At 30.9% G+C, this 16651-nt stretch overlaps 1 protein-coding gene across 1 annotated transcript in view; it reads right to left on the bottom strand.

Moving 5' to 3' along the window:
• Positions 1-16151, bottom strand: part of l(3)76BDm (trafficking protein particle complex subunit 8 homolog l(3)76BDm) — a 127452-nt gene extending 111301 nt beyond the window's left edge. Inside the window, exon 1 of the mRNA XM_067286038.1 lies at positions 15693-16151. Within this exon, the coding sequence (XP_067142139.1) occupies positions 15693-15849 (157 nt within the window). The 5' untranslated portion in view covers positions 15850-16151. The remainder of the gene's footprint in view (positions 1-15692) is intronic.
• Positions 16152-16651: the final 500 nt, after the last annotated feature.

The raw sequence follows: 16651 nt of genomic DNA, 5'->3' as shown, positions 1-16651 counted from the left end.
TAATTTATCTTGGAGAAAACAAAATAAAAAAAATGTAAACAAATTCCTATATCCATAAATTTTCTAATTCTTACATGCTAATCTTCAAATATTTCAAGTCTAACAAAAAAAAGAGGCTTGCAAATGGCATTAAGAATACCAAAAATATTTACATTTTCAGGTTTTTTTTAATATTTTATGTAGACTTCTGCATTAAATATTAAAGTTATTATGAAGTGACAATGAAAAATTTCTTTGTAAATTTATTAAAATTATGAAATATTAATTACTAAATGAAGCAATCAAACTATCAAATTAGTTTATTGGTTATTTTGAAGCCTATAATTTAATAAACTTATAGTTTTAAATATATAGATTTCTAAGATATCTTAATAAACTTGTCCCAAAAAATAATCCATAAAAACTATTCTGGCAATTTGATTTTCGTTTAACATATAATTCAAGCTACAGATTTTAATATTGTTGTCAATCAGTAATCTATCTAGATATGATGTAATTTTTATTGATTTCAACAAGTCACAAAATATTCTTATAAGTAAATAAGAAACCAAATCCAAATCATATTACTAATCAAATAGTCAAGCCTAATAATAAATCCAACTTGATTATTTGATTAGTATTTTCATAATTACATAGAGTACACAAGTAAGTACAATATATGGAATAATTTTTTATGTTCCTATAGTTTTATAAATATGTAGTATTTAAATTTGAATTTCATTTTATTAATTTTTTAAAATCGTTTTTAAAATATTATTTTATACCTTTTTATTTTGTAGCATATTTTGACATATAGTTCATTCTTATTAATCATTAACATTATTCCTACATTCATAATAATTACATAAATCTGGCAAGCCAGTATTTTCATAGAAAAGATCTACTTACAGAGTGCAAATTTATAGCATCCTGAACCGTCATATAAATAACCCATTGGACTAATAATTTTTAACGAACTGTTTTCAATTGACCCTGACTAATAAGGCATTTTTGAGAGTCAGAAATAATAATAATAATAATAAAAATATGATTAAACACTGAAAAAATTGCTTTCTTTTTTAATTTGCATTTTTAATTAATATTCTGATGATAGAACTGAAATTTTTCAAAACCACTAAAAGTTTACTGTTCTAACATCTTACTTGTAAACTACTTTAAAAATGAATTTATCACAATACTTGTAAAATTCCCTTTTAGCAATAACAACACAAAAGAAGGCTATCATCTATATTCTTAGTACTACATTTTCTAAAATATAAATATTAATCTAAATAAAAATGCTAAACTGAGTTGTTTTATGTGAAAACTTTTTAGTATACAGTACACATAAATATACACAAACCAATAAGTCAAGAAGTAATTTAAATTTATTTACATACCATTATCATTAGAAATTTTTAAAATTATGCTGTCCATAATTATCTAAAGTTGAACTTAAAATAAGAAATATAATATTTCATTTGTTTCCCTGAACATGTAATACAGTAGAGTCTGATTAAGTAAAACTCATTTAAACTGGGTTTCACTATATCTCAGGTGAATTCTGGACAAGTACTTTTCAACAAAAACAAGAAAACATGGTACAATACAGTTGGTTTCTTGCATCTTGATCAGCTCATGTATAGTACTCTAAAGGTACTATACAAGTTTTAAAAAAAATTTAATCTTTCAACTTCTCACAATAATATGAATTTCAAAAAAGATTAATGAAATTTTATTTAATTATAATTATAATTATAAGCTTACATTTGCTTTAATAAATAGTTATAATTAAAATTTAAAATGTTTTATTGTATAATTTAAAAGTAATTATGTTCAATAAATAGGAATATAATCTAAAAATAAAATAGAGTATAAATGTTAAGGCATCAAAATCCAGTTTATTTACTAATTTATCAAATATTCCATGTGTTATCTTAGTATTTGATTATTGAGATAACCTCAAACGTCCACATTATCTTGGATAATTGGGATTATTCTATTAATAATTTAATATAATTAATAATTTTATTATTTATTGATTAACTTATTATTATTAAATTTTGTTTTATTTATTCCCAGAATATATTAATAAAAACAAAAAATAATTATAATTTTCATTAAAAACCTAAGATAACTAAAGAATTAAAAAAAACCTATCTTGATTTGTGTGACAATGTGTATTACACACAAAGCTTATATGACAGCAATTTTAATTTAAAAATTATTTTCAAATACAGTAATATTTGACTGTATACACCCATAGCATGTAAATACAAATTCACTAATTTTAATAGTTATTACTACAGTGATAATGGATATGATAAGACATACAGGAAAATGAAAGACAATGAGCAATTATTTATTGTGACACCATCACAATGCCAGGCTGCAATTTTCAATCATATTTTTAATTTATTTAATTTAAAATATATGCTCTCCACCTCAAATTAGTAGTGGCTTGCCCCTGTACATCATACTTTTCCTTTAACAATAGAGTCATGCCAGTCATCTATCTAACACTTGTCATCCCGATTTGGATGCCAAGGTGCGAAAAAAACAAGGAGGCAAGCTCCTCCAAAATAAACCAATTCATCCATTTACCAAATCAGACCGTTTTAATCTGGAACTACAATACACCCAAAGATTCCAATTTGGATTCCCAGAAGAATAATCCATCAAACCGGTCCAGTCTCATATAGGGCCAGAGACTCAGAAGGCCATAGTTTCCATAGGCATCATGACCAAATTAAACAGCAAACCTGAACGAGAGGACTCAACTCCAGCAGATCTGTCTTCAAGCCTCGAAGCACCAGAACCACCACAAGAAGTTTTGCCAGTGCTATCATAAGTCAAGGGGCCTAAACAGAGCATGCAACCCCCAAAATATTTGGACAATTATGTTACTCACTAAGGGGGAAGTGTCATGTATGGGCTGTAAAGTGACACTCCCAGTACGAGGCATATGGTGCCAGTTTTGCTGCCAAAAATATGGGGTGAACAGGCAAGCAGTAATTGCACATGGGAGTAACACACAATTACTGGCTAATTCACGAGTATTCTATTATGTTTATGAAAGTCTTTACTCAAGTATACAGTCTGTTACAAAAGTATAGGAACACCATAAATTTTGAGTTTTTTCACAATTTATTTTGAAATTATTACTGGAAATATTATTAATTATTTTTATTATTATTTTAATTATTTTATCAAGTTTTTTCAACATTTCATAAAGCAGCATAAATTTTTTTTCACAAATATTCATTTTTTAATGTGTTACAAAAGTATAGATACACCAATTAAGTCTCTTAAAAATAAATTTATCATAATAAGAATTAAAAATATTACCACTACATTAGATATCATCATTTTTAACTGTCCTGGTAGCTTTTTTGAATGTTTTATTTAATGTTATATAAACATTTTCAACAACGCCTCATGGAACTGTACTACAGGAGCAAGAAATACAAAAAATACACAAACATTATTTGAGTGGTTCAGGCAAGTCTCTGAGGCAAATTGCTGCAGCTGTAAATAGATCTACGAATGCTATTCTAAACATTTTGCAACAAGGTGAAAATTACAGGTAAAAAAGGAAGTCAGAACGGACTAAATGTTTAACATTCAAGAATAAGACAGAAGTTTTGAAGCTCATAACTAACTAAAACATGTCAACAAGGCAAGTTGCTGCTGAATTACCAGTAGATGTATCTCATGAAACCATTTGGAGAATTTGAAAAACAATGACAATGTAAAATATTTAAAAATGAAGTTGAAACCACCTTTAACAAATCAATGCATTTAAATTAGGCTAAAGACAAGATGGGATGGACTGAAGAATGACAAGAAATAATGTTTAGTGGACTTTTAAAAATACAAAAATGCATAAATGGACTAAATATGTTAACAGAAAAATGTAGAAAAAATATCAAAACAATAAAAAATACAAAAAATTTAAAATATATACAAAATGAGAAATAGGTAAATTCTCCATATATTTCCATACTTTTGCTCAAGTGTCATTTGGAGTAAAAATCTAAGAAAACTTTCCAAGCTGTTGACAATGTGTTTTAGTCTTTGTAATTAATGTATTGTTTGATGGATATTGATTTATAAATGTGCCATGCCTCCTTATATCTGATGTTTTGTGTACTCTAAACTTTCTGTATTATTCTGGTTTGGTTCCAATTGACTGTGATAGAATTATAGTTGGAAATTACATATGCTGCTAGGGCAGTGGCTAGGTTAGCCTTCTGGAAGTCATCTTTGTGTCAGTGACCTCTTGATGGGTCTGATGTAACATAAATCATACATAACTCTTCTATCCTTAATTGGTATTCTATATATTCCTGGAATATTTAACAGGTCAACTCCTTGTCATTTTGTACTATTTTATAGATGGTAGGGTTTCTTCTAAATATAATTTTAGACCCTGTAACTGCTCTTATTTCCTTGTAGCTGTGTTGGACGGATGATACATAGTCAACAATTGTATACCTGGCTGTGTATCTTTTCTGTATCTTCCATTTCCAGCTTGTATCTCTTGATCATAGATGTTATGAAGTGTTGTTTGAAATCAAATTGGTAGCAAAGTGCTTTGATGTATTCTAAGCTCCTGCATTCTCTCTTGGATAGTTTGACAATGTGTGTGGGCTCTTTTAATAAGGACCCTGAAGTCCATCAGCTTGTAGTTAATTTCATCATGGGAAGCCCAAGGAATAAACAACGGATTATAAGATGGCTTTATAAATGTTGGTGGTGGTGTTCAGAATTAGCGTAATGTCCAGAAAATGTGCAGAAGTGCCACTTTCTTGCCCTAATACAAATTTTGTATTTCATTCTTAATAAAAATGCAACATGATAAAGCAATTTAGATAAAGGAAAAGCTGTTTAACAAGTTTATAATTGCAATTTAAAGTTGATATATAACCTGCCCCATTGCAAAACCACACTTGCTTTCAAATTGCCTTCAAAACCACACTTGCTTTTGTGACTGCTGGGTCGTTACCTCTTTGATGCCTTGTCAATACTATGACAGTCTTCTCCACATCAACAATACAAGAAAAAATTGTAATTGGAAAATACAGGGTTTTGCAGACGACACCCTTGTCATGATTTCTCACAAAAATAGTGAAGTTCTCCAAATAGAGGCAAACTTACTGTTGGGAAAAATCAACAACTGGTGTGAACTAAATAAACTAAACATTAATTACAGAAAATGCCAAAATATGGTTATGTCAAAAGGACACCAGTTAAAAAAGGCATTCAGGATAGTTATTAACAACAATAGAATTAAAAATACAAAGAATTTCAAATACTTGGAAATTATATTTGATCAAGGGCTCACGTGGACCACACACTTAAATCAAATGTCTGACAGGGCAATTAAACTCTCCAATGCCCTTCTTCATTTATCTAACAAAGGATGGGGATTGAATGACAGGAACATCAAGATTATTTACAGAGGCTGTATAGAAACAACGATCCTTTATGGAGCACCTTTCTGGGCAACCTGCACGGATACAATTAGGACTCATAAGAAACTGAATAAAATTCAACACATTACTCTCATTCGGCTTTGCAAAGCATATCGAATGGCCCCTACTGCGACTCTACAGGTAATTGCAGATGTGCTCCCCCTACATATTAGGGCCAAAGAAGTGATGTGGAATTGGTACCTAGGAAAAAATGGAATCACATATCAGAATGATGACGAAATTGTTGACTATATTCACATTGGTCTTCTTCCTAACATGAGCATATCCCTCCTTAACAGGCTAGTCACAGAACGCCCACTGCCTCACGAAATCTTTAACATTCATCCAGCAAAATACTCATCCATTGCAATTAAATCTCTGGAAGATAAAGTCTCAGCTACTTACACGATTTTCACGGACGGCTCAAAACAAAATGATAAGGTAGGTGCAGCATATGTTATAATGAAAAATAAGTCAACAACTCCGATTTATACTGCTGGATACAGGCTAGAAAGTTTCTGTACAGTCCCTCAAGCAGAACTGTATGCCATTTTTAAAGCTGTTAATCATCTTAGCAATATGGGATTGAGAACCAAGTAGTAAGGATTTGCAGCGATAGCCAAACTGCCATCCAAAAGCTCAAAAATCCAACATGTTACTTTTCTCATATGGTGTTTCATGAAATCCAAAACAACAGTAATTCAATCGTGTTAACCTGGGTAAAAGGACATGCAGGCTTAGCTGGCAATGAGGCAGCTGATAAACAAGCAAAGTTAAGTGCAAATTCTTCCTCCCCTCCTGAGTTCAGTGACATTCCCTACACCAGTATCAAGAACACTGTTCATGCTACAGCTATCAGCCTTTGGCAGAGGGGAATGGGAAAATGGTAACACTGGAAGGATAACATTTTCCTTCATCCCTAACATAGAGACAAGACTTAAACTGAAGCATCTTTCCATCACATATATAAATACACAAATTTTTACCGGACATGGCAACCTTGAGGCCTATCTTCACCGGTTTGGTCACAGAGACACTCCCTTATGCAGCTGTAACAACACCTCAATACAAGACGTTTATCATTATATATTTGACTGTGATAACTTCACACATGAACGAGAACCACTTCTAAGGACTGCACTCTCCCAAGGACTCAACTGGCCATGCAAAATGACGGATTCAACTTTTTGATTCGTGACGGATCAAAAACTTTTTAAAAGTCTCATGGACTTCCTTGCTTCAACTGGAGTGTTGGAATCCGACTCTCGATCATCACGACAGTGAGTGCATTTGTGTAGTGTAAACTTTTCTTCAACAATTGATCACAAATGTATATAATGTAAATTCTACCTAAGTCGCTTCCACAAAGTGTAGTGGGCGTGTGTTTGGTACATTTTCAATGTTACTAATGTACTGTTTGTTATTTAATCTCTGTATTTTTTTTTTCTTTTGTTTATTTTGGTTTAATAAATCCGATGAAGACGCCCTCTACCTCCCTTTTTCCGCCCCTATCCTATTTTCTGTATTTTCACCTTTGCCTTCTGCGTTCTTTTCTTTATTTTCAAGCCAGGTAATACCACTGAGTGCACCTGGTCTTACGCCCCTGTCAGCTACAAGTGTACAAGTGTCAGTACTGACACCCCCGTGTCTTTATGGACAGACACAGAAACTGGGTTGGCTGCTAATTTCGTTGCGCGAGCAGTTGCGTCATAGGCTTTCAGACTCAGAATGGAGGTGGATGAAGACCCAGTAGTAGTACACTCCACAAGTTATCATTTAACAAAAATACCCATTTATTAATCAATATATTATTTACAAGTTCTACGATAATATTTCAGATGCTAATAATAGGACATGTAGAAGGGTGAACCTTATCGTTATACAGATGCTTAGCAGATGCTAATAATATGATATATATATATATATATAGGAACCTTATCATTATCATCACAACCCTGACCGCGAGAGAGAGAGAGAGAGAGAGAGAGCTTACAATCGTTTGCGCGTTGATAAATACCTTAAGAGTTCATAGAGATTGAAGTTCCAAATTTTCTGGATGGATGGAGTCGCTGTCCTCAGGAGCGGTGTTTTCTTTTCTTTAACGGGGATGGATTTGCCTGGGTGGCGACAGCTAGGATTGGCAATGGCAAGTGGCTGGTCACACACACAATTCAATGATAACTGGATGACAGCAAACTCCTCTGTTGTGTCATCAGACCTTCTCTTTTATTTAGGGGTCCTCCCCCTCACAACTCTTGTCCTTTTTTGGTAAAATCGCCCTCCACATCCAATGGCAATTTTTGCATTTGATTCCTGGCAACAGGAATCAAACATACATAACCTATGGGTTATCTGCACATCAGTGAGGCAGAGCATTAATAAAGCCTCTTCCATGTCTTACAGAATCGCATTTGTTCTCAAAATTTGATTGATCAATTTTGATTAAACTTTGCCATTTTTCATTTACTGCAATGAGGAATCCAAAAACACAATAAAAAGTAGGGTTGATTTTCCAGGTGCATAAGAACCCTGTATACAAAACAAAGGACTAATGCCAAACATGGGGTTAAGTTCCAGAAGTTAGCAAAAGTATACTATTCTTTTTCATTACTAAGAGAAATACGTTTATTAAATCAATCAATAATTTATTTACAATCAATTACTAATTACAATTGTAATTAAAAGTACTGTATTAATTTTAATTAAACCAGTGTTTTCTTTTTACAAAGTATCATTGTCATTTCAGTTTTTTTGTTGATCTTGATCAGAAGTATCAGCAACAATTACATATTTTTTATTTTTATCATAAAAAAATTTTTATGACGAAATAAAAATATGTTATTAATTGAAAATTTGTTCTAGCAAGTCACATTTCTTCAGTTGAGTACTAAGTGACTTTTTTCCAGAATTTGTGTTCGAATACTGAATTGTTTGAGTACTGCTGTATTTCATTCATCATGTTTACAAATGAAGTAATCATAGGTAGCCTAAATAATACCTACAGTTAAAAAAAAGTTTAATAACATCTACCTAAAAATGTTTAAATAAACTTTCCTAAATACAAAGATTAATCTATAAAAAGAAAACACATAATAGTCTTAAGGACTAAAGCCTGAAACAATGAAGACGACACCCAGTTGATGGGAAAGTTAGTGCAATATTTTTTTTTCCATGTGCTATCATTTTTTTCATTAAAGTAAACCTGACAAAAATCAAAATAATTTGAAAATTTCAATATTCTGAAATCCGAGGGCAAATTTGAGTCAACACACAAGTTTACTTGAATAAAAAAAATATCAAATAATATGGCCTTTTTGTGCTCTCTGAGCAGTAAAGGGCCTTAAACCATGGGGGGAAAAAATGAAATAATGAAGTTTACCCTTAAAAATTGCAAAATTCTGTATGGAGCATTTCCGAAACCATGTTAAAGTGAAACTGGAAGTCAAGTCATATAATATGAGGTATATCCCCAATTTTCAAACCATGTTGTATGAGGGATACCTGTACTTTATTTTCAAATGAAAAGAATCCTTACAAAATACTAGCTCTATCATTTCCTAAAAACTAAATCCTGTTAAAAGCATAAACTTTGCTAATGAACAATTTTTTTCATAAACATTATTGTCTCAAAAGAAAAAACCCAACAGACAGAATGAAAAGAAAATGAATTTTCTTTAATAACAACTACATGTAAATGAATGAAATATAGAAATATTGGATAATTCAAACTAACAATTTACACTTATTTTTTCCATGCAATAGTAAAAATTAGATAATTTTATTTATTTTATTACATTAAACAAATATCTTGATTTTAATGATAAATTAATTAAAAGAAGATGTGAAAGAAAGTAAAAATGTAATCTCTGTGCTAAGACATATTTGTATTAGACAGCGTTATCTACTATTAGTGTGTTTTACATTTTTTCAGTCATAGGTCACAATATTGTTTGGTCTGCTATGCTCTGTGTGGCATATTGTCTCCCCTCATTCAGCTTTTCTTCGTGTTACATTTAAGCATATATTTCTGGGTGTCATTAGATTCGTTTATTTGCTTCATTTTCTGACAGAAAACTTAAGAAATTTCATCTTATAATACAGATCTTTCTGGTTGAAGAAATTTGTGATGTTTCATTTTCTATTATTTGGGACTGATTTGAATGAAGTAGTGAATATACTTTAATGATAAAAAGTAGGATAGTTTGAGAAAAATGATAATAAGAAATATAATCCTACTATAAAATATAAATTATATTTTAGGAAATAATAAATAATAAAATTGTAATGTAATTTACATCAGTTCATTTTAAACTAAGTAAGGATCTTATTAAATAATAATCTATAACTTTTTGAACACTGTGAAGTATTTTCTTTAAATCTGATATTGATAGAAATATTAAGATAAACCTTCAATAGTGATAAAATGTGTGATCAATATTTTAAATTATATCATCATAAAACATTTATTTAAACTTACTTAAATATTTGTACTATTTAAATTTCACAACTGATAAAAGTAATTTTATATACGTAATGATAAAATCCGTAACTTATATCAATTTTGTCACTGATAAAAATAACAAAGCTTATGGTCCATTGATACATAATCTCTTTTAAATAGACTTATGATTTATACGAACAACTAAAGTAGATAAACCCATTTAAAACTTCATTATTAAATTATGATATCCATAAAAATAAAACTTGTTAGAAACTTATTACTGAAATGTTGGTGGTGACAAAAATAAATGAATTTTCTCAAAAAAATTAAACTTTTTTGTTCAGTTTGCTTTTATGTATTTTATTTTTTGTATCTGGATTATACTGTTAAATGGGGGGTGGAAATCCTAAGTCATATATCTTTCCAATTCTAAAAATTAAATAAAGAAATTTAAACTATTTAAATTTATAAGAAAATAAATCAGATAAATTTGTTCTAAAAATTTACTGTTTACATTTTGACATTACAAATATTAAGTCAATTTGACACATTACAATGTTTCAAATTAAAACAAAATGTCTCAAATTGACTTAAAAATTCTGTTTTGCAAGCTGTAATGTCAGTCTGTTTTGTAGATATGATAAGAAAACTAAGATATTTAGACTAAGCCTGCTAATTGTATTTTATTTTTACTAATTTGTAAAGATATAATGCAACTAGCAAGTTATCTTTACTAATTTTGTTTTGTTTCCTTGTCTTTACTAATAATGCTTCAATGACTAATGATTCTCAATAAAGACTCAGAACAAAACTGCCTATCTGAATACTCAGAACAAACTCATCCTATTTGCAAGTATGCACACATATAAAAGTGCTGAAAACACATTCTAGATGCTTTCTATCCTTTAAATCTATGATTTTCAAATAGTTGCTTCACATATTTAAATGTTAAATGAAAAATTTAAAGTCATTATGAAAAACTAACTAAAAAAAATAATAATATTGCTTATTTTTCCCCTTTTAAATAATGATATGAATTTTCTTGAAAAACCACAGTCTGTCTATGGAAATAATTGATTATTAATCAATGAGCATCAGCCATTGATCACTTAGTTGTGGCAAGTTACTTCTGCTTTCTTCTTTATTTGTCATTATATATCACCACCATTATAAACAGTGTTATGGAAGCTTCATGTTCTGGTATTAGAATATGAGGAAGTTCACTACAAAGTCAGACTCAGGAGGTGATTTATAATGTGCAGCAATATTTTTCTAAAGAAAAAAGAGAGAGGAAAATCATTACTGCCAGTAAATCAGGTAAGACAGCAGATAGCCATGGCTACAAACTTCAGCTGTTCAATGGCAACTGTTATTCTTAAAGAAGCAAAGTCTTTCCTGGAAAAAAAATAGGCCAAGAACAAATACTGTAGATGATTCTGTAGACAATTTTAATTTATTAGTAATTTGGTGACATATTCATAGTTTGAATGAATACTTTATTTGACAATTATTAAATACATCAAAGAGATGAACAAAACAAAAAGAAAACTCAAACTATTTAGTTTCATTAATGTCTTATTAAAATTAAACTATTCACAAAAGTTTGAGTTACTGCACAACATTCCTATGTACTTGCTGTACATAATATTCATAGTTTATAATGTGCAGGAAAAATTCCAACTCTACATTGTTTACGTATTGACTTAAAAGTTTTAACGGATGCATTGAATGATTAAGGAAGATGGTCAAGAAGCTCAGATTTTATTATTGTAAAGTTAACCAGTATAAGCTCCATACTTATGAAAAGAAATGACATTATTGCATACAGAATTAATTTTGTGTGAACAGTTCAAACTATGGATTAAAGCTGGACATGTATATATTTAGATGAGATGTGGGTGAATGATTATCATACTGTATCAAAATTCTAGCAAGTCAATGCAACTATATTGAAAGCCTCTATTGGAAAAGGCAGATGATTAATAATTCTTCATGTTAGAAACGAAAATGGTTTTATTCTCAACACAGCTTGTTTCTGTTTGAACTACCATAAAGAAATGGGTGTTTTTCTAAAATGGTTTAAGAATCAACTTATTACCAACATTCCAAAAAAAAATTCATACACTTTTATGGACTATGCTCCTTATCATAGTTGTCAACTGGGCAACTTCTGTCAAGCAATAGTCAAAAACAAGAAATGATAGACTGGCTAATTATAGAATTTCATTTCCTGATCAATTATACAGAGCTGAGCTTTATGAAATTAAGATGTATAAGAACTCCAGGGTATGCTATGAAATTGTTGAAGAGGCTGCATCCAGAGGTCATTCACTTGCCTCCCTATCATTGTGAATTTAATCCCATTGAATTAATATGGGCTCAATTAAAAGTATATATCACTCAAAATAACACTATGTTCAAGTTGAAAAAGTTAGGGAACAATGTTTTTGCATCAATAACTAAAGAAAACAGAATAGTAGCAATTCATCATTTAGAAAAAATTACAGAATAATATAGGGAATCCACTGGCTGAATGGACAACATTGTGGAACAACTTGCAATTAGTGTCACTGAGCAACTCTTCTGAAAGTGAATGAAGATCTCATTCCACTGTCAGATTGACATCATAAAAAGTTAAAAAGTTAAAGGTTCCTTTCAGGACCAAAAAATACTGGTAAAGAGCAGCCAAGCCAAACTTATATCTAAACTGATAACAAAACAATTATTGTACAAGGTGTGTTTTTTAAGTAAGTACTGTTTTCATATTAAAAAAACACAAGTGCAATTTTTTAACAATTTTATTCTTACATGAAAGCCTGTATCTTAATCTACTTTTCAACATAATTTCCTCCAATATTAAGGCACTTATCATATATCATACAACCAGTTTCTAAATTCCATCCTCAGAAACCTGGTGCCTGATTTGCCAACCAGTGAAGCACAGCCATTTTAACATCATCATCATAGCACTGACCACCTAGATGCTTTTTCTAGTGGAGGAACAAGTGGTAGTCAGTAGGCACTAGATCAGGGCTATATGGAGGGTGATCAAGTTGTTCCCAGCCATATGATGTGATAAGGTTTTGGGTTTGTTGAGCTACATGTGGACGAGTATTGTCATGAAGCAAAACAATCTCCTTACTGAGCTTGCCACAACTTTTGTTTTGGATGACAAAATCATAAAGCATCTGTTTTCTCAAACTTTCGCATCAACTTTCTGCACCAAGTCTTCAGTAATGACAGACGGTCACCTACTATGCCCCTTGTTGTGGACATTAGTACAGCCATCTTTAAATGCTCTAATCCATTTTCTTACCATTCCATCATTCATAATATTTTTTCCATACACCTCACTAATCTGCCAATGAATGTCAGCTGCTTTCACGTCTTTCGCATTAAGAAAATGAATCATCGCGCATACTTCACAATCAGCGTGATTTTCAATTGTCTGAGGCATTTTAAACACACAAAAACAAACATAAAATGAATGAATGCTTCTGTAATGGCATCTGTGGCTAGCCAACAGATGTAGGTACTCAGCACGCATTTGCAAAACACCAACTGCAGCACTGCAGCGGCCCTATTTTGAAACAGTACTTACTTAAAAAACCTGCCTCGTATATTGCCATATAAATAAAAATAGAACAAATCATAATAGTTGTTAAATGCATGATTCTTTACAGTTATTATGTGCTATAAAAAATTAACACAATTAACTGGAAAGTTGTGCTGCCATCTAGTGAGAGAAAATAAAATTCAAATATTTCCAGACTTATTAAGTGAAGTCTGACATCATTAGGAAATATGTTAATTGGTTTAACTGAAACAACAACATGCATAACATTGTTCTCAAATTGATTCTTTCAATGAACAGACTAAACAATTTTACAATTTTAGATCATAATTTGCACATTATTACATGGTTTTAGGATCTCTATCTTAGAAAAGGCCAGGGCTGGATTTACATAAGGACATTTGGGGCCGGTGCCCAGGGCCCCCACAAAACTATGTTTAAACATAATTTTTTTTTTCCTATTACTGCGACAGCCTAGTGTGGCCTAATCACAAGGGCCACAGGCAAAGAAAACCAAACCCGGGATAAACCTATGAACATCGGAAAATTTCGGGAAAAAAATTTTACATAGGTATTTTTCAATTAAATTAAAATAATTAGTTTTACACAATAAAATATATGTATGTTTACAATAACCTTATTTTTAAATGAAATTTACAACTTCCTAGTTGAAATCTAGTTGAAAGTACAGTATTTTGTGTAAATTTTCTAAATCATCAAATTTGCCTACTCTTAAAGGGGGGCCCCACCGAATTTGTGCCCAGGGCCCCTAGATTGGTAAATCCGGCCCTGGAAAAGGCTATCAACTTATGATTCCTTTACATTTTTTGCATTTTTTTTCCAAAGCATTTATGTTACATTCTATTCTTTCATTTTGTTTGATTCTGTATTTTACCTGAAGATGGTCTTTAAAAAAGCTGAAAGCATTTGTAATTAAACTGTTTTTCTGTAAACAAAAGTTTTTGTGTAAATTTTGAATTTTTTGCATTTTACAAGCAATAGAACAATTTTAATAAGATGTAGACCAGCAGAGCTAAACTGTACCAAAAACATTAAGAAATAATTCTGAGCTCTGCTGCATTCAGAGCTGGAAAAATTGCAGCTCTGAATGCAGCAGTTAGGACCTTAAGCAAGCTCAAAATCAAAGAAACCAATGGTATACATGTGACCATTTGTGAGATATGGTGGTGTAGTATATAGAACACAGATATACCCCAGTAGTAGTCAGCGCAATGGCATTTCTCGTGTTTTATGAGCTTTTATCCATCTCTAGTAACTGGAACACAGTTGATTCTTAGCATTGTTTTGAGAAATAGTTCTGAAGTTTTTCACTTAAATTTTACCCTATTTTTGAAGGTCTTCAAAATTTCAGATAGGCTTATTTCAGGGGGCTATATCTTGCAAAGGGTCCTATATAGACTATCAGATCCTTTGACTTCTGGCAAAGTTACACTGTGCCAGAAACAGTAAGAAATAATTCTTATTAGAAATATTAGTAGTCTCTCTGTTAGAACATTTCTACAGGCATGGTCTACAGCAAGGCCATACTCCTATGGGCAACCCCGGCCCGCATTAATATTTTGTGCAGCCCATGTCGCACAAAATATTAATAAATATATCAATTTCCAGACTAAGAAAGTATGCACCAAAAATTTTAATGTTATTTTCTACAACTAGGTAAAAATTTAGTAAAATGTGAACCAAGAAATTGGCTAACAGTATCAAAACTAATTTAAAACTAGCAGTGACTAATAATCAACTAAATATTCCAGATATATTACATTCACATCAGTGACAGAAGTCAAATTAAGTATACTTATGTTAACTTATAATCATATATGAATAAATCATTGTAATTTACTCAATTTTGTTTTCTTTTCTCTCTTGTATGGGGGCCCACATCACTTCAAAAGTTTTAAATGTCGCCCTTACATAGAAAAAGATTGCCCATTCCTGGTCTACAGCTCTGATAAGGTCCCATCCACCTCATTCAGAGCTGCAATTTTACTGAAAAGACTGTCAACTTATGATTCCTTTACATTTTTTGCAATCTCATAGGCAGTAGAACAATTTCAATAAGATGTAGACCAGCAAAGTTACACTGTGCCAGAAACAGTAAGAAATAATTCTTATTAGAAATATTAGTAGTCTCTCTGTTAGAACATTTCAAATTTAGAACTGTTTAGTGTACTGTTTTAAAATCAACTTTATAAATACTTACCTTCAGTATTTATACGGCAAAAGGGCTGTAAAAGTTCTACAAAAGTCAAATTATTCTTTTTGCACGTATTTTTTGCATCTTGACTACATAAAACTGCCACCATTGGAGAAAATACGTCCTGAATAAATTCTTGTGATGTTTGTTTACATGCAGCCATAATCAACACTCTTTACTTAAAAGTAATTCTCTATCATTAAAAAAGTTTGCACAATATTTTTCACAGACGACACTCATCAAGCCAAAAGTTTCAATACTAAAGCTGTTTAATCCAGATTATATGTATACTCGAGCACCATATCTTTTTAGTAATCCAATTTTCCTGGAAATTCATTTGAAGTCTTCCTTAGTGTTCACAGATAATACCAAATTCAGTATTACCCACATTTTGAATTTAATAAATAAAAATAAATCAATTACAATAAACTTTCTATAGTACACAACAGTATAGGGGGAGGAGTATCAAACACCACCTAGTGAGTATAAAATTTTCTCGCAATGAAAAATTATTTATTTATTTTACGATTATTAAAATATCAATAGAAAAAAATAAAACTTCATAATAAATTTGAACAATTTTGTTTTTATATTATTAATATTATGCGCCTTTAGTAAATTATTTCAGAATATTTTTTTATACTATTCCGTTCTGGGGGAAAAAATATAATCAACTAAATTAATATCATTGTACAAAAATTAACTGACAAGATAGATTTGAATTGATATTATATAAAAGCAAACACTCAATTTAAATTACTTTATTCTACTAACTAACGTACGAATATCGGTAGAGTTTCCGTCACGAGAACTGGGTACTTTTTTTTTAAAACTCTTTCAGCCCTGTAGACACTAAAATGGCCTTTTTCAAACCCCTCCTGGGTTCGGCCAAGCTCACAATAAAACGATCGAGTAATGAGGGACCGGGCTCGACATATCCAGAAACATTCACAAATCACGTAGCC

This window comes from Centruroides vittatus, unplaced genomic scaffold, assembly GCF_030686945.1.
Source record: "Centruroides vittatus isolate TY-2023 unplaced genomic scaffold, ASM3068694v2 scaffold_324, whole genome shotgun sequence".
Lineage (NCBI taxonomy): Eukaryota > Metazoa > Arthropoda > Arachnida > Scorpiones > Buthidae > Centruroides > Centruroides vittatus.
The sequence above is the reverse complement of the archived record's forward strand: the minus strand, read 5'-3'. Positions and strand labels throughout refer to the sequence as shown.